Below are 18,796 nucleotides of genomic sequence, written 5' to 3' on the forward strand. Positions count from 1 at the left end.
AAGTTAATTAGCGTAAGCGACTTATTCAAAACTGCTTGCATCGTGCAGGTATCTTTTTGTTTTTGCTAGAGCTAATGTTCCAACCGATGGAACAGTTTAGTTATCATTTATTTTCTGATAATTTAAATACTAATGCCGTTTTAATAATATCTTTTAACAGATTTTACTTATTTACGTTCTAATAATTATGTTATAATGACTCTGTTGATTGAAGAGGTTGTTAAGAAAGAAAGAGTATTTTCTCATTGTTGTTAATCAAAAGTAACTTACATCACATTATGAGCTCTTCGTATGATACATGTTATGCTCTGTCTCGTATTTTAATGTTTCATCGTGATTAGTATTAGTATTAATAGAGGATTAATAGTAAATATTTAAAAGTTTGAGTGCTGCGTGTATCAAATTTGTACACAGTGAACCTCAGTTGCACGTCGAATGAAGTTTTCGCTTCATGCTTTAACTTCTTCGTTATTTTTGTACATTTTTAATGTGAATAGAGTCACTTTTTTCTGTTATAAATAGTGTATTTCTGGTTTCAACATTTATTCTAATAATAAATAAATTTCAAGCTCTCGAAAGTATATAACTTTACAATTGCAATTAATTTTGCAATTACTCATTATAGTTTGACTGTCTGTCATATAACCAAGTTTCACCTTACAAACAGACCAATTGGATATTGTCGTTTTAGTCGTGACGAATCGCTGTTTTAACATTCTCTGGTCGTCACTCAAATCTCATCGAATTCTTTCGTGTTTCTTTCCATCTAGAATAAATCCATTCAGTGACAGACAGAAATATGCAAAGGAAAAGAAAAGGAGCAAGCAGAAGGCGTAGAAACTTTGTGTCCATTGTGGTGGTCATCCGGTCGCGTGGTATCACTGTGAATCGCACTGTGGATAATAAAATGGTGAAAGACGATGGGTGTTAAGTTTCTGAGAGGAGAGGAAAGTCCGATAAATTTTGCCTGTTAATCAAAGTGTTAAGGGGACATCGACAACGGTGCGTCTTTCTCGGTGGTGTCGAACAATTCGCAAGTGTAAAACACGTTTACTAATGTTGAAATGAATCGGAATTGCGTCATGTATGGCGACTTACGAAAACTATGCGATAGACACAAGCAGCTCGCCCCGTACGGGCCCTGCACTACGTCGGACTAATGATCAATGGCTTTGTTTGAGAAGCGATACACGAATAAAGTGCTGCTAGATGATACAGAAAAGCTGACGAGCATCATTGAAAATGCAAGAACAATCGACGGACACACGGTACGGCGCACGCTTAATGCGTATATTTTGACATTTGCTCGATAAAAGGTGAAGATAATACACATCGGCCTGTTTGCTCTGATCTCATGTGTTGAATCAACGACGGGCGCTATTGTTCGTCACGTACGCATTCTCGACGGTTCTTTTACATTCGTGCATCAAACATTTCTTCAATCGTGTCCACTTTCTTTCTTTCTTAAGTTGAATTAATTTGACAAAGATATTCTAATCGCAATGTATTATAATTCTTGTCCTTCATGTAAAAGTAAAATTTACAATATTTAATATGCAAAATTTAAATATTTAACATTGTAGAATTTATCTATAAATTAACATCAAAATTAGATCACAAACTTCTTAACTTATCATGATTTCTGTATGCTCTTTGTATAATTTGAATTACTTTTTATTTGTTATGTATATGCAATGGCTCGTGAAAATATTTAAACACTTGCCATAGATTAAATATATTATCATATGAAACTCTTTGGAATTTCATGAATTAACGCTATTATGATGATGATGTTTTATTATAGTTTAAAGTATTTTATATAACATTTTATATAACATGTATAATCTGTTTTCAAAAACCATTGCATATGTATATATGTGTCTGTTTATATAGATGTATATGCTTATAGGTTTTTATTTATTACTGCATGGAGTAATACGTTTATGAAATACATGATTATGTTACATTTTAGGAGTATGTGATTAAAACACAAAGAGGTCCAATTCCAGAGAAATCTTGGAGAGTTAGCAGACGCTACAATGACTTCGTACAGCTTAATGCAGCTCTATCAATATCAGGTATTGACCTGGCTTTTCCTCCAAAGAAAATTATTGGTAATATGGAACCAGACTTCATAGCTCTACGTCAAATAGCCCTACAGGTTAGTTACATTATAGGAAGATTGTTATTAAGTATATCTGTTTGTTATAATTTTGTTTCAACTTCTTTCAGAATTACCTAAACAATATACTAATGAATCCTATATTGGCATCGTCGCTTCCCATGAAAAAATTTCTAGATCCGGATAATTACACAGCACCGTTACATGGTATGATTTAATTATTATAATGAATGTAATGATGCAATTAAAAGTAAGTCATACGTATGTACAAGTAAATAACAGGTACAAAGAATATTCTATCTAAAAGTATGAAACTAACTTCAGCATGTTAGTAAATGATGAATTTATTGTATATAATACATTTCATAAATAATTTCCATTTTTCAGAAATAGCTTTGCAACAGGTATCACTAGCTTTACGTAGCGATGCAAATTTCGAAGTTTGTAAGGCCATTCCTGATATGGGATGGAGGTTGAGAAAGCATTATTACACTGTAAAAAATCGCCAAAATCCCAAGCAAGAGTTGCTACTCACGTGGGTAGAATTTGGTCCAGACAAACACTTGCAAGATAAAGATATGCAAGGCGTTTTCAAAAGTTTAGGGACATTGAGACATAATTATATAGAACCAATCGTTTATCAACATGTAACCGAAAACGGAGCTTTAATGATAAGAAATTTTTATCCAATGGGTACATTACGTGACATTTTGTGCGTTACTAAACCTAAACAACCATTCATAAAGAAATATGGAAATCCAAAACAAACTAAATCATTATCAGTGCCTGAAATTGCTATGTATGGTTACCAGGTTAGAAAATTAATACTTTATATTGCTATAATGAAATAACATTTAAATATATATGTATCTTGTATTTTCTGTTTTAGATTTTGGAAGCTTTAGGATTTCTTCATGAAAAAGGCTTACCATATGGACATTTACATACAGGAAATATTCTTTTAACACAGAAATGTGCAAAATTGTTGGATATAGAAAATGGTCTCTTAGGTTTACCAGCGTTCTATCGGCCTTATGTTGTACAAAGACGTAAACTTCACGCTACGGTAAATATTATATGTACTCTATATTTTGGAAGATATAAAAATATGTATATTAATATTATAAATTTTTATATATTCTTTTTTTCAACAGACTCAAGTAGATATTTATTCGTTTGGACATGTCTTGTACGAAATGGCATTTGGACGACCGCTGTTAGAAGCAACGTGTTCGGAATTACCTTACTGCGAAGCAACCCTGAAAAGTCTGTTGGAGGTGATACTTTCACCAGAAGCCCTAAAACAGGATTTACCAACGGTGTCGCACCTATTAGAACATCCGTTCTTTGAGTCAACAAAACATGCTGCATTAGCTGTTGGGTCCATGGAAAGACCACATTTCAAATTAAGTAGTCATTTGAAGGAGGCCCTACAGGAAGCAGTGAATAAAGCAGAACAAAGATTAAAAGACGAACAAAAAGTGGCGAGACATCAAAAGAGGCTTGTCAAAGTTCAAGAAATGATGAGCTCCGAAGAAGAGATGAAAAAACGAAAACAGAAACTGGTAAATTTCTCACATATTTAAATAGCTCATAATGTTCTTTCAAATTGAAACAAACTCATGTATTTATTTCTCTAGAAGAAAGAACAAAAATTGGCCCAAGAACAACGTTCGGCAAATCAATTGAGCGCGAATGGAATGAAACACATAAACGGCAAGAGCCCGGAGCGCTCGGATAGTCCTACAAGTACTTCTACGGCGACTAGTGTTGGAACATTAACACCACCATCGCTGCGTAAGTATAAATCACTTTCTCAACAATTAATATTAACAATTAACATTAATCGATCCTCCTGATTTTTACGTTAGCTGGGCACAAAAGTTGATGGCGCATACTACGCTTATTTCTCTCACGTAGGTCATATATGATCATTCAAACACTAATTCTACACATTCATGCATTTTTTTCATTTAATTATTGCTTGGATACATCTGTGTGATGAAATGTATGTATTTCCTTTCCAAATTTATGCATTGTAGATTATATAATTAATTTTGATAACTGGTATTGGGTGTAGTATATCTGGATAAAATAGTATGATTGACAAAAAATTAAATGTAGTGTAATGGTATGTGTCCAAGTGATGTAAGAGCTATAAAAAGTTACTATCTATTTAACTAAAGGTTCTGTAGATGTGCCGCAAGATGATGGAGTTCCTGCTAAGAGTACTGTACCACCACCTCCATTACAAATGCCACCACCTGTTGATGTGACAAGTAATCTCTCAAAGTTGACCAACGAACGAGCTGCTCTACTAGGAAGTATTTGTAATTTCAATAAAACTAGTCTTCGTAAAGTTGCCAATGAATATCATTGAATTGATAAAGTTATATAATTGAAAGAAAATAGCGCTGAACGATCATACTAGTTTTGAAGAAAGGAAGAAATCATGTGACTGTAATCTATACCAAAAGAATGTTATTTTTTTCATCAAATCGCAAAAATATTTATAATTTTATTTCGATCGCGATGCTTGTAAGATCTATATATATATATATATATATATATATATAGTGTATATGTATAGATATATATAGATTTTATTTTTATTTCAATTCTGTAGAATCTTAATATGTATATTACATAGTGATAGGTACTTATAAATTATAAATTTACAAATACTCACGTACAAGATAATTCTATCAATATATTTTAACAGCAAGTATTGTTGTTAGAATTGAGCAATATTTAAATATTGTTTATTGTTATTTTTCATTTCTTAAACCGTCCAAATACCGATAGATTCAAAATTGTAAAAGATTAACTGAAAATATCAAATACATTTTAAAATAAAAATATTTCTTTAGACGTTACACTTGTGTATCTGTTATAGAAAGAAACAATGAATAAAAATTTATTGTATTTAAATCTATTCAAGAAAAATGGCTTATTGATTTACAAGATAATCCATATTTTTGGACATGCTTCAATCAAAGTTTCGCGATCGAACTTTCGGCTATCATGTTTCATATTTTATTTGTATGATTCTAAGGAAACTGAAAAGATAAGTGATAAGATGAGAGTGATAATACCTAATGTATACCATATAAACTTTATCTCGTTAGTGTTATATACCGTTCTGTCTATTTAAAGTTTATGGTATATATAACGTAATTACTGTATAGATTTCATTCGTCTTGTAAAAGTGAGTATTGTGTGTTGCTTTCGTTGTGTTACTTGTAGAACCGAAACTATGTCTGTTTCTACGCAAAGAGAAGATGTGCCAAGATCCGATCTTTCCATTCCAACAAATAATAATGTCGTAATGGTGAATGACGATGTAATATATACAAGAAAGGAATATATGTACAAGATTTATCTGTGAATATCGTAATGAAATAATGTAATATAGTCACAATTTTTCATATGTAATACTGATCTTACGTGTAATTTGTTGAATTATTCGTATAAATACTATTCTTCATAGAGTAATATAAATATTGATTATATTGATAATTATTAAAAACAGATTGAAATAAATATTATATTTATTGAAGAAGATAATGTAAATTATATGATTTCAAGATCTTAATCGTATTAATAAATCGAATTATCTTTTGTTTGCAAATAATAATCTACTATCACGATATTCTACATATTTTTTCTTGAACACAATGCGAAAAATAATTGATTAAAACAAAAAATTATATTTTTCAATAATACTCGTATTTAGAGATTGCAATATAGATTGCAGAAAATAGTTTTCTTCTTGAAGATATTTTACTATTTATAATGAAAATTTAATAAATACAAAATATGCATATCTTTGAAATATCTTTTATCATTCGAAGTGTCTTTAATATAAATACTGTAAATTCTTACAATATCAAAAATATCAAAAACTATACGCGTGTGCATATAATTATTTAAATGTTTGATAATCGATTGTAGGCACTACAATTTCATCTTGTTTTGCAAACGCGTTTAAAAATCTAAGAAAGAGTAGAAACTGGTTATTTAATCAAATTCGTCTTGATTTTTATTTTTATCATTCAGTTAAAATCATTTCTTTTTCCTTTCTTTATAAATATACAACTATATTCAAATCATGGAGTCATACAAAATTTTTCAGTATACACAAAATAAGTTTAGTATATTATACAAAGTTTGCAACAAATATTATATTCATTGAAGAAGACAATCTAAAGTTACACAATTTCAAGATCTTAATCGTATTAACAAATCGAATTATCCTTTGTTTGCGAGGAATATTTATTCAATATTTATTAGGTAATAATTATCACGGTATTCTCCATATTTTTGTGCATAAGATTGTCACGCTTATGCTCTCGCATTGCAAATTACGAAGCTCTGAAATATTACAAAGAAAAAGTGGACACACGAAGGCGGGAAAGGCGGACATTTTCAATTTTATATTTCACGAGCTCCCGTAATTTGCGTATGTGTTAAAATTTCTACAACAAACAATAGCTGTATTGTATTTACGCTCTATTGAGTATTTACGTAATACGACTTTTTTCCTACGTATACGTATATACATTATTTTGCATGCGGCGATGTGTACGCGAAACGCGAATATATGGCATACCTAAGTCAACGCGACTTACATTTAAATTAAAATTCCCCGATAGATATAACGTTTCCTTTTTCCTTCTCTTCCTCGCCACGAGGAAAAGTAAAGAAAGAAGGAAAAAAGAAGAATTAAATTACTACTATCCCGATATTACACAATTGCATATATGTCACTAATACGTCATTCACAGGTGAACATCCTTAGTTACAAGCCGAACATGTATCATCTATTGTCGCATTAGAATTAAAATTTATCTTTTTTGGCAAATTAAAGCTACTCTAGATGACAACAAGGATGTTCCCCGTTTAAACATCATGAATTTTTGTGAAGCTCTTCTGTGATCGCTTTCAGTCTGGAAAAAAATAAAAAAAGATACAGGGATTATCATCATCGCGAGTAACATAAAACATTACTGAGATCAAAATAACAGTTTACTTTATAAGTTCGGTCTGAATACGATCCGTAATGGCTTTTCTCGCTTCCACTTCGCTTGCTTTCGACGCACGCAGTTCTCCTAATAGCTCGGTAAAATCTATCGGCTCACCGTAATTCATGGTGACCTTTTTGCGGATTTTTAATCGATACGGCGGTTCATTTGGCAGAACCTCGTCCATGCCAAGGTGATATATTGGAATCACCACCGGCGTGACGGGTGATTCCAAGATCAACCTTCCAACGCCCCACTTTAATCTGCAACAGATCAGTGGAATGTCAACCTTTGTAATAAATAAGTAATCTTTTATCAGTATAGTGATTAAATAGGGAAACACAAAACGATAAAGAAGAACAAAGAAGCAGTAAAGAAAGGGGAAAAAAACAAAAAAAAAACAAAAATAATCGCAAACCTCATGTTCTCTTTAAACATGTTTACTTTTCCCTCGGGAAAAACGTGAACCCAATCACCAGCTGCCAACTTTTCGATGCAGAAATCCATAGCTTCCTGATACACACCGGCACCTCTGATCACGGGAATGCATTTGCCCAGCATAAAGAAGTACGAGTGCCAGATGTTTGTGAAACAAATGTCGTGGGCCGCGAGCGACCACCTCATCTTACGTCGATTCATCAGACACTTCAGGTTCAGGGTCGCTAAATGAGTTCAGAGATTTTTCTGTCTTAAATTTTTTCATTCGATCGCTTATCGATGGTCATTCTGAGGAAGAAAAGATTATATATGTTTCAGGAGAAGGGGAATGCGCGCGTATGCTGTGCGTAAGTTGTGCGTGTTAGGTGTATGCATGTGAATTCATTTAAATTGATCGATCTTTAATGAAAATAAACGAAAACAGATGAAACAGAAAGCTTTCAGCATACGTCGTACTGTTTCCGTATTTTGTAAGAGATTATTATAAATCTATCGAAATTGTTTAACTGATTGTCATACTGAACTGAAGAAAAATTTATCTCGTCGACCGTACGAAATAAACAAAACAATGTCAGTAATATTATATATATATTATAAATTATTATATAAATTATGTAAAATTTTAATTTTATTATATATAAATATAAATGTAAGTATTTATGTAAAATCGAAGCAAGTCCGCGTGTATGTCAACTCGACTCATTCGTTTTCGATTCGTGTAATAGTGAACAATGTAAAAAAAAAAAAAAAAAAAAAAAAAAAAAAGAAGAAAAAGCGAAACATCATTTACTTTTATTGATAAAACATACTTGGAAATCTGAAAAAAGTGCATACTCTTCAGCTATTGTTTCATTGTCTCGATAGAGGCTTGTTAATCGACACTTGGAACAAAATGTTTGCCAACGAAGCGTAAGAACGAAGATAGGAGATAATATCGATGAAACATCGGTCCACTGTTCAACACGGACAATGGCCGATGGCCGATGGTTGCAATTGTTGAATCATACTGAAGAGACTTCTTACCCCATATCCCTGGATCGTCGAAGCAACTGTGATGATTTGACACGGTGATGAGCGGGACATTTCTCGGCCGCTTTTCTAATGCCTGATTGATGATCTGCTTGTTGTACACTGTCGTTCTGTTCAGCCATTCTTAAACAGCACGAACGAAAAAGAAAGAAGTCCTTCGATAAATTAATTCGCGTCTCGCGTGAGGGACGGATTGTAAGGGCAGCGTTGGAGTTTGTACGTTTTCCTGCATGTAACTGTACACAGGAGCCGTGACACACACTTCATCTCGATTCTTTTTTGCATAGAATTGGTTTTTTCCTTCTTGTTTTTGTTTTTGTCTCATTGTCAGTGAAACAGGGCTCCCCACAATGCCACAAATTTCAAGCAAAGCTGTCACGATGCCGGACAAATTACTCTTTTTTTTTTTTTTTCGTCGAAAACATGGGATCTTGTTACTTTTATCAAAACTGATTACGTAATGAAATCGAATGATGCGACTGACCCCCGGCGATGTAACCGATATGATTGTCCTGAAAATTGGAAAATGAAAAAAAAAATCGTTTTCGGCGAAGAAGCGAATGAACGAAGAACGATCCTGACTGACGATGTTTCGAAAATGATCAGAGTTTACTTTTCTTCTGTCTTGTTTTATAGAGCAGCTGTTACTTTTCCAACGAGTTCAACAACCTCTGTTCAAGGCTGCAAGTCGATTTCGACTGCACGCTACTATACGTGAAAGTGCGAAAACTTGAAACACCTACTGTGAAAATATGAAACTAGAAGATTAACGTAACAGTTAAAATTGAAACTACGAAGAGAGATGCAAGTGCGATCTCTGTGCGAAAATTTAATCATGCACTATTCTATCTAAACTCTAGTATGCTAATAGTGATTCATACCCATTCAACTTTTAAAAGCAATCGTCTCAATTACTTAATAAAAATCACTGTGGAAAGCACGTAAACTCTAGCACTAGTTATCGGCATTATCTAAATGGACAAAAAGGAAGCTCTAGTATACTAGATGAAATTTAATCAATACAATATAATTTAATTTAATAATTAATTAAATTAATTTAATATGATTAATTTAATCAATACAATATAATACAATATAATATAATTAATATATATATAATAAATTTATTATATATATATATATATATTGTATTGATTATATATATGTATATAATATTAAAACGAAGAAAACTCTAAATTGAAAGAAACCAATGGCGGCTATTGCGCGCGGATAAACTGATAAAAAACGAGTAAAAAGAGAGGCACGTGGAAAAGAAAGGGGAGGGTTGGAGAGAAGGAGATAGGAGGATGGTCACGTATATGTGGCGCGGCTACGCGCCCAACCAATTGAGTAATGCGCTTAATTTCCGAAGTTTATTGTATCGTAACTAAGTCAACACCAAGCCGGGACCATTGTAAATCAGTGGTACTCACTGAAAGGCCAGCGTTGGCCAATGACTGATTTCCTGTGCCCTTTGTCGGGCGGTAACCTGACCCTTCCTGAAATTAGAAACGCCAAATCTTCGCAAAACAAAAATGTAAAAATGGCGCGAGACACATCGCCACTTCCTCACTTCCGGGACGAAATACAACAATTCGAAGTTCAAATTAGTGGAGTGATAAAATGCATGCGCAACACATGTATGTATGTTAATTCGTTGTTAATATGTATTATTAATATATATTCAAACATTAAAAAAAGAAAAAAAGAAAAAAAATAGCCGGACTTTGTAATAAGTACGTTTGAGGTTAAATAAAGGATTTACGCCGCACTTTCGCGTAACGTTTGACTGATGACGTCATAAAAAATAAAAACCTACACGACCAATTCTATAGCAATGAAGTGTGTATAAATTAATTAACTATACCTGTCGCACGCAAAACTTTTTCTTTGCATTTTCCTGCCTCTGTTCTGCTCACGTGTGTTTAAATATATATATATATATATATAATTAAAACGTGTAATTATCAATTTCTTTGTGTATACATTTGTATTTATACACAGGCTAAATGTTAAAAAAATCGTCGAATGATATGTGAAATACGGTTCTAAATTAAACTTTAGATTTATGTATATTCATTGATACGAAAATTGTTTCAATTGCAAACGTGCGTAACCTTTGTTCGTCACGTCTTTGTTTCAATATCTTATAACGACATACGTTGAATACGATGTATTCAAGATTTATCCGTGGCGATTATTTGATAAAAATTGTACAATTTATGTCGTCTTAGTTTGAAATCATTTTTTAACTTAAGTCAGATGTATGATATATTAGAAAAGCATTGACAAAAAAAGCACGTGTCATCTGTAAACATCGTACGATGTTATTCAGTGGTCGAAAATTGAAAATTGAAAATAACTTTTACAAACTTATTATAATCAGATTGTAGATTATACGTCGCTTCGATATGTCGATCTATGATTATCGCAGCGATTAAATAAGATGACTTTTATGAATATACATACATGAATTATTACATAAATCGGCGATATTTCTCCGTATATTTCTCACGTTGCAACATGTTTCGCGCGTTTAATTACTACGAGTATCGAGTCCGATCTTTCAATGCAAACCACTCGTTTAAATATTCTTTCTATTTTTCTGTATGAATCATAAAAGTACATAAATTACACTCCACAAAGTAAAATAAAAATTCGATATATATCGCGAGAGTGACATCAACGTACAAACGGTAAACGAGAAAGATTCATTAACGAATGGACGTATCGACATCGACGAAATGAATTGTATTAATTTTTCTTTAACAAACCGGCGTGCGTAGCCACTTACCTATAATGATTTTAGAGAAAATCCCTACTGCTACAAAGGTTATGCTACTCGCGATGTTCCAGAGGCTGCTCGTATTTCGGAGCTTCGGTATTATCCATTTGATATCGTATACCATCGCACTATCTTTCGCTAACTAGATCGGAGGGTAAAATAGGAATGTGGCACTTTTTCCGGAGAACTGGGAAGCGCCTTCCCCGCGAGAAATCGTCTACTCTTTCGTAACTCACGACAACCATCTTCGTGCCAACTTCACGCCATATTTCTCGACGCAGTCACGTGGTTGGCCGGACGTGCCCGAACGTGGCCGTACGTGCCCGAACGTTGCCGAGCATGGCGGCGTTTCATTTAAAATTAAACGCGCGCTGAACACTTGTTCTCACCTCTGTTAACAACGTGTAAATATGTCCCGTTATCGGGTCAATCACAATTATTCTTTTAGTTACCGCCACGAGGCATTCGGTGATGATGGTAATGCTTACGATTATGTGCATATAACTTATTGGTCGAGGATTCTTCTTTCGTCTTACAACTCGCAAATATTATATAAATGATTTTCAAAGTACAAACTTGAGATAGAGAAGTCTAAACGAATGTTGGTATTGAGAACCATTGGATGTTACAAAATGAGGAAGCATAAGTCTGAGACTTGACATGAATTTAGATTATATTTCAATTGTGTTAAATTCTCTTTTTGAAATAGGTTTAAGTTATACTATATTTTGTCGGCGTACAACGTACATTTATTCGACACTAACAGGAAATGATAACCTAGAAGAGAGCTCTAGTTTCGTTTCTCAATTAACTGAAGAATATCATCGAGCTTGCAACGAGAGGAACCGACCGAATATGAATCTCCAAGTCTAAATGAAGCCTCGCTTCAAATATCTCGCCTTTTCTGACAGATGGCGAACGAAATTTACAATCGTGTCCATCCTAAACGGTGGTAACCGGGCCTCGTTAGCGCAATTTGAAAGCTACATAGGTATACACGTTGTAACAGTCACGGCACGGTCGTGATAGTACGTAGTAAAATGCCTGCCGTGATCTTCGATAGCTATTCACGCGTACAATGTCTGCAAAGTTGTACCTCTGACAGTGATGCTGCACTCGCGACGTCAGCCGGGACACCTATCAGAAGCTGCTGCGAGGAGAGAAACGCTTTGGACACGATTACGAAGAGAGGTTTGTAGAAAGGGAGGGGAGGCGTGCACACGACCATCTACGAGAGTACGTATGTACGTACACATTAGGAGCTTCTCGGGTTAAGTTCATGCGCGGTGGAAGAAAGGACGAAACACACCGGGTGCATTGAAGGAGGTTGAAAAGAAAGGAAAAGATACAATGATGCGAGGCAGAGTCGCTGGGGCCGCGGGGGAGAGATGAGAGGAGATTGTCCGGAGGCATGTGGAAAGTGGGGGGGGGAGAGGGCGGGGAGAGGCCTAACGCGAGCGGAGAAGCAACCAGTCGAAGGGGCCTAGGAGTGGGGGGAAAAGGGCCTCATCTCAACAGCCAGTCCGATTCGAGTCTCTCGACTGCGTGTTGCCGTGCCATCGTACTTACACCGTGGGTACCCTTCCAGTTTACAACTGCGAAAAAGGATATCTCGAGAGCACCGTGTATCAAGCCGAATTGCGCATCGTCCGAGAACTGATCGCAAAGTGTCCCTTTCGCGACGACGTGTACATATATATATATATATATATATATATATATATATATATATATATGTATATATATTTTCTCTTTTTTATTCTCCCTCGATCTTGATCGCGTACGCGCAAGTTTTTGCGCGGCAGTACGAAGCTTGGCAAGAATGCCGCGATCAATCGGTTCGTTCGATTGAAGTGTCTTCACCCACGTCCGCGACCTTGAGACAATTCTTACGGCAATGTTAGCGCTACCGCCAGACATTCATCCGGCAGGCTTCTCGATCGTTGAACCGCGAAACGGTCGCCGAATGACGATGTCTGATCTCTTCTGCGAAAACGCGATAGACTCGGCTCGAGAGTGAGTAAAGTATCGGAAGCAACAAAACAATATCGGAAGAAAAAGCTAAGAGTAAAGTATCGGCTTGGAGGTTAAGAAAGAGAGAGAAAGAGAGGCAGACAGAAGATAAGAGGTGGAAAGAGAAAGAGAGAGAGAGAGAGAGAAAGAGAAACACAGAGTGAAAGAGAGCGAGCCAAGCGTTCGGCTTGACTCGAGTGCAGTGTACGGTGATGCCGCGAGGATGCCACCGTCTTCGGTTCTCTCAACACGATATAGAACAGCGCGACGGTACCCCGTGATCTGTCGGGGCCCCACGACTCGGCCGTGCCGCCGCAACTTTGCGCTGTTACTCGCGCGGTGCGATGCAAGTGCAAGTGCAGGTGCAATTGTGAGGTGGTGCCAGTTGAACGACGACAACAACAACGTGAAGAACGTACAAGCGGAAAATTACGCAACGCGTGAAGCCCGGCGATGGGACAAGCCAGGAAGAATCCTTCTCGTATCCACTGATTCCCGAGTGACGCTTACCTTTAAGGCAGATCGGTCGGCGTTCGGGTGTTCGTGCGTGTGTGTTGCCAAGTGTTACGCAGGAGGCATCGTTCCTCGTCCGAGGAACACAGGCAACAGAACCGGCGTACCAGCAACGGTGAATTCGTGTTACGACGGCGAATTCTCACCGATCGGCCCGAGTAGTTTGAGTTCTCCCGGGCGTCGTAGCTCCAGCGTCTTGACTGCAGCCGAGAGAAAGCAACAGGTACATGTATAAATAACGTGTATACGTTCCAGTATTCTCGACGGGTTGCACGTTATACCTCAGGTCCTCGTAGCCTGTTGGTTCGCGCACGAACGTGCGCATGCTCTTGATCGAAGATCTTGCCGTGCACAAGCCAATATACAGGTATCGAGCACTGGGCGACTCTCTTCTGTGTATAATACCTGCATGTGTGTTTTTCATCGCGGAAGAACATCGCAGTTCAAGCGAGCGAGGTTGCATCTCCGCGCTCTCCCTTTATACACGAGTTTTGCTACTTTCGTATTTCCGTACATTTCAACAACGACGATGGCGAAACGTCGTTTCAAATGTTCGAATTACGTACTTACGTACGTAAATTCATTCTCCGTTACGTTCGAAACGTGTACAGCTAATCGTCTTTTTCGCAACAATTCGACCACCGTCGTGTTTTCGTTCGGATCGTTTCGCAGCCGTTCGTTAAATAAATTTAATTGTCCTCGTTTGCCCCCTGCTCTCCCTTTTTACGTTTCGGCAACCAACCCGAATTCTCCTCCTTGGTAATCGTATCGAGTTAACGGCAAGCAGGCTCGTAAAATCCGCCGACCGATTGGCGCATCGATTCCGATTACGATTTTTTACGAAGGATTCAATTAAAATTATCAATACTTTTTTATCGGCCGAGCGTCCAGAGCTTCTTACCCGAAAGCTCCATAATCCCCGCGGACTGATCAAGGACCACCTACTCCTTTTTCGAGAATGTTAATTGGCCGTTTCGCAAATTATAAAGCAACAGCAAACCAACGACCAATTACTATCACGTCCATTAACATACCTGAGTTTTACCCTATCGTCGCCGTTACACACTAGCGACGTTTAATGTCCCAACGACGCAAAAACACATTAATTACAACGACCTGCAGACGCTTGTTTCCCTGTACATGGCGGCGCACTACCGTAGCCTACTTCCCTTGTTTCCTACCTTTTCGTTTTGGCCAACTGTGGCTACCAATTATGACAACTTAGGCTTAATTATCATCGTTTGTTCAACGATGGCAATTGCGACTTGCGAAAGCGGAATACCACCTCGGAGGACGGCTCTCGACGCGAGATGGCGCGTAATATTATATATATACAACAGGATAATCATAATTGCACGAACGAAATAAGCGAGCACGGTATAAATTAGATTTGAGAGTGGGTTCCGGTTCGTATGAGCGGCGAAACGACGACGGTAATGTGATCTTTCGTCGAGTTATATACACACGAACCAGACACGTGGATAAACGTGCACAGAGCATGTTTGTTAAAACGATATCGCCGGCTCGTTTCGTTTTATCGAAAGAGCCTCCAGATAAATTTTGCAACGAAACATCGAACGAAATTGTTCACGACTTCTACGCACTCTCAGCTTTATCAAAAGTGCAACGCTGTAGATAATCTCGCGATTCACGGCGATCGGGTGCATGCACGCGCGTAATCATTTCGTTCTTTCCCCCCTCCCCCCAAGGTTGCAAAAAAATTCGACTCGCCAGCATTTCTATGGAACCGAATTCGAGATCGTGAATCACGTGAGCTACTGTTGCTCGAGAAGGAATCCTATGCATATCACAGATTGCACGATTAGATTCATGCAGGAAATGCGGTACAGGTAGATCGTAAATTATATCGAGAGATGTGACACTCGCTGACATCTTGAGCTTCGGGTTTAGTTGAAACTGCTTGTCTCGTTTCAAGGTATCGTGCATTGATAAAAATAGTATGCTGATATTTAAAAAATATTAATATAATATTAATATTAATATAATAATTAATATAATATTAATTATATATAATATAATATTAATATTAATATAATATTAATGTAATATTAATGTAATATTAATATTAATGTTATATTAATGTAATATTAATATTAATGTTATATTAATATTAATGTAATTTTCATATTAATATAATATTAATATTGATTTTAATATTAATATAATAATATTAATATAATTTTAATATTAATGTAATTTTCATATTAATATAATAATATTAATGTAATTTTAATATTTATGTAATATTAATATTAATATAATTTTTAATATAATATTAATATTAATTAATATTAATATAATATAACATTAATGTAATATTAATATTAATATCTAAAAAATATTAATTATTATTTCAGTAAGTAATAGAGTAGATTTATATCAGAAATAGTGTTAAATATTGTTACCATAACTCTAAAAGTTTCCTAATAAAGCCCCAAGACTAGATTCTTGTGATTCTCATTTTCTCACACGTCTACCAACTCTCCTCTTTAAAATAAAATACAAAACGTATTAATTTCTTTTTGTCGACTAATCTTTGCTCGAGCTATATGCGAATGGGAACGTAACCTAACAAAAGGTTACTATACACCGAAATATATACTAATTGCGGACATCATCAAAATGTCGACGATGTATCATTTAAACCTCACAGACATAATATTTGACACGCCAAAAAATGATTCGCAAGATCGTTAAAAAAACTATAGAGAACCACAGAGTTGTCTGAAATAAAAAATAAAAAAAACATGGACGCTTGTTTCCTAATTCTAATCTTGTTCCTAATTCCTCATCTATATCGCGTCACCCATACCGATCCGACACTCATGCAATTGTCAAGTATCGTCAACTGCGTGCTTGGCTTAGTTGGCCAGCTCTTCTCTGCCCTTCGTGATTTTACATTTTACCAGACAGTGGCACGTGACAGTCGCAAGACCATGAACGACCTTGCAGTTCCTGCCACGGTCTTTTATAAAACGCGGCAGTTCAGCTTGCCTTATTGCACGTCGTGGCTCGTGTAATGACGCTGTAGTTAAACTCCTTTAGGTCCTTTTGTTTCTCTTGGCCGGCGCCGATTTTTATATAGCCGTGCTAGTACTATGATCGACCTTCGACGCTCGAGCACGATCGATTCCCCCCCTCCCCCCCCCCCCTCTTCCGCCCCTTATTCCGACGCTCGCCAGTCTTTTCGCCTTGGAAATTTTATTTTCGGTTAACCCTCGCATAATAACGGTGGCTGGGTCTGCGGTGACCCGTTTTGAAGTCCTACTTTGTGTGTGTGAGTCGTACAAAGTTAGCCTGCAAGGCTACGATTTGGCGACAAAAAATGGGATTAGGTTTCCAATAAAAAGTCAAATCGGTGACGAACGCACGTACGAGTCAGTTCTGAAGAAGCAGTCACAGCGAATGGCCGGAAGTGTATTTCAGTACATTAGTTCTCGGTACTTTTCATTAGTAGTTAAAAAAATATAGAGAACCATAGTAAAATGTAGCATTCTTATTTATATATTACTATATATCTATTATCTTATTTATATATTATTATATTATATTATAATAAAAATATAGTGTTCCTTAGCTTTGTAATATTTTTCATTTTTTGTATTCTTTAGTTCCTTTAGTATTTTTCATTTTTTTGTATTTTTTAGTCTCTTGGGTGTTTTCCATTTTTTTTCGAAACTTGAAACTTCCAAACTTAAAACGATCGAGATGTTTTATTTGCATCGGCAGTCGACAACAAATATAGCGCTACAAATGTGGCAATTGTCGCAATTTTTGTCTGCAGCAAACATAAATGCAATCTAACTGTTTGTATTAGGTACAACGAAAATAAGTAATATTATTTATAGGTAATAAAAGTAGCAACAGGTGTTTTTATTCCCTACTATCCTATTGTTATAACAATCATAATAAAAATACAAAAACAGAAATAAAATTGAACCAGCTACCAACGACTACATATTAGGCGTACATCGTTCCACTGGTATGCAGTCGGTAGCTTGGGTCTCGCGAGACCCGACCACCGGCCAGTACGGCCCGGTTGATCTCATAATCCCGTGACCCGTTTCCATTTTCAATTTTCAATTTCGTTTTATCGGCTGTGACGAGGCGTTCACAAAAAGTAAGGAAAGAAAAGAAATGATAATTGACAATTACGTTAAACGACGGGATAACTTATCGACTCCCCGGTTGGCAATGATTTCGCTTCCACGCATGCGCGACCGCGCCATTATTTTTGATCGCGTCTCCGATGGGGAAATATTTATATAATGCCATCGGCAAAAAAAAAAAAAAAAAAAAAAAAAAAAAGAAGAAAGAACGGAGCAACGAGGAGAGCGCACGAGGACACGAGATGCGAAAAGAAGATGGCGAAAATTTGTCGGCGATTTCGTTGCGATAAAAATTTCTAGAAGGCGTAATTGCTTGGTGTCGGTTAATCGAAGTGTATGAGACACTGGTTAATTACCCGGTTTTCCAATTATTAATTCGTGCGAGGCGCGAGTCGCTCGTGTCCTAACCCTGTTGGATGGCGCCTCTAATTAATTAGTGTTTCGCTCAAAAAGCATTTTATTTTACATTATTAATTACTTTCATATTATCGTTATTTTATAATATTTTATTTTTTACACTGCTCGATTGATTGCAAGCATTTTATTTTACATTATTGATTACTTTCATATTATCGTTATTTTATAATATTTTATTTTCTACACTGCTCGATTGATTGCAAGCATTTTATTTTACATTATTGATTACTTTCATATTATCGTTATTTTATAATATTTTATTTTCTACACTGCTCGATTGATTGCAAGCATTTTATTTTACATTATTGATTACTTTCATATTATC

The 18,796-nt window shown here is 35.9% G+C and overlaps 3 protein-coding genes across 10 annotated transcripts in view; 2 read left to right on the forward strand and 1 right to left on the reverse strand.

Moving 5' to 3' along the window:
• The first annotated feature begins 863 nt into the window (after positions 1–863).
• On the forward strand, positions 864–4,556 carry LOC122534415 (PX domain-containing protein kinase-like protein). Of its 7 annotated transcripts, none has more exons than XM_043665044.1 (9): positions 866–1,268; positions 1,973–2,161; positions 2,233–2,329; positions 2,510–2,934; positions 3,012–3,188; positions 3,277–3,687; positions 3,763–3,919; positions 3,994–4,038; positions 4,309–4,493. In XM_043665044.1, exons 1-8 carry the CDS (start codon positions 1,167–1,169, stop codon positions 4,008–4,010), a joined length of 1,575 nt encoding a protein of 524 aa, XP_043520979.1. In that variant the 5' UTR covers positions 866–1,166; the 3' UTR covers positions 4,011–4,038; positions 4,309–4,493. The 7 variants fall into 7 exon arrangements, with proteins under 7 accessions (XP_043520975.1, XP_043520977.1, XP_043520979.1 ...); XM_043665043.1 differs by having other exon boundaries at positions 4,318–4,493; XM_043665040.1 differs by lacking the exon at positions 3,994–4,038 and having other exon boundaries at positions 864–1,268; positions 3,766–3,919; positions 4,309–4,556.
• A 2,110-nt stretch (positions 4,557–6,666) lies between these two features.
• LOC122534398 (tafazzin) lies at positions 6,667–11,682 on the reverse strand. 2 transcript variants are annotated; one of them, XM_043665002.1, is made up of 6 exons: positions 11,408–11,682; positions 10,047–10,112; positions 8,608–8,736; positions 7,565–7,808; positions 7,155–7,409; positions 6,667–7,071 (listed from the first exon to the last, which is right to left on the reverse strand). In XM_043665002.1, the coding sequence occupies exons 1-6, from the start codon at positions 11,520–11,522 to the stop codon at positions 7,032–7,034; spliced, it is 849 nt and encodes a 282-aa protein (XP_043520937.1). In that variant the 5' UTR covers positions 11,523–11,682; the 3' UTR covers positions 6,667–7,031. The 2 variants fall into 2 exon arrangements, with proteins under 2 accessions (XP_043520937.1, XP_043520938.1); XM_043665003.1 differs by lacking the exon at positions 10,047–10,112 and having other exon boundaries at positions 11,408–11,681.
• A 1,520-nt stretch (positions 11,683–13,202) lies between these two features.
• The window catches only part of LOC122534395 (protein prickle-like), a 139,830-nt gene continuing 134,236 nt past the window's right edge, over positions 13,203–18,796 (forward strand). Inside the window, exon 1 of the mRNA XM_043664992.1 lies at positions 13,203–14,147. The gene's annotated coding sequence lies outside the window, so the exon portion shown is untranslated. The remainder of the gene's footprint in view (positions 14,148–18,796) is intronic.

Source organism: Frieseomelitta varia, unplaced genomic scaffold, assembly GCF_011392965.1.
Source record: "Frieseomelitta varia isolate USP_RPSP 00005682 unplaced genomic scaffold, Fvar_1.2 scaffold_591, whole genome shotgun sequence".
Lineage (NCBI taxonomy): Eukaryota > Metazoa > Arthropoda > Insecta > Hymenoptera > Apidae > Frieseomelitta > Frieseomelitta varia.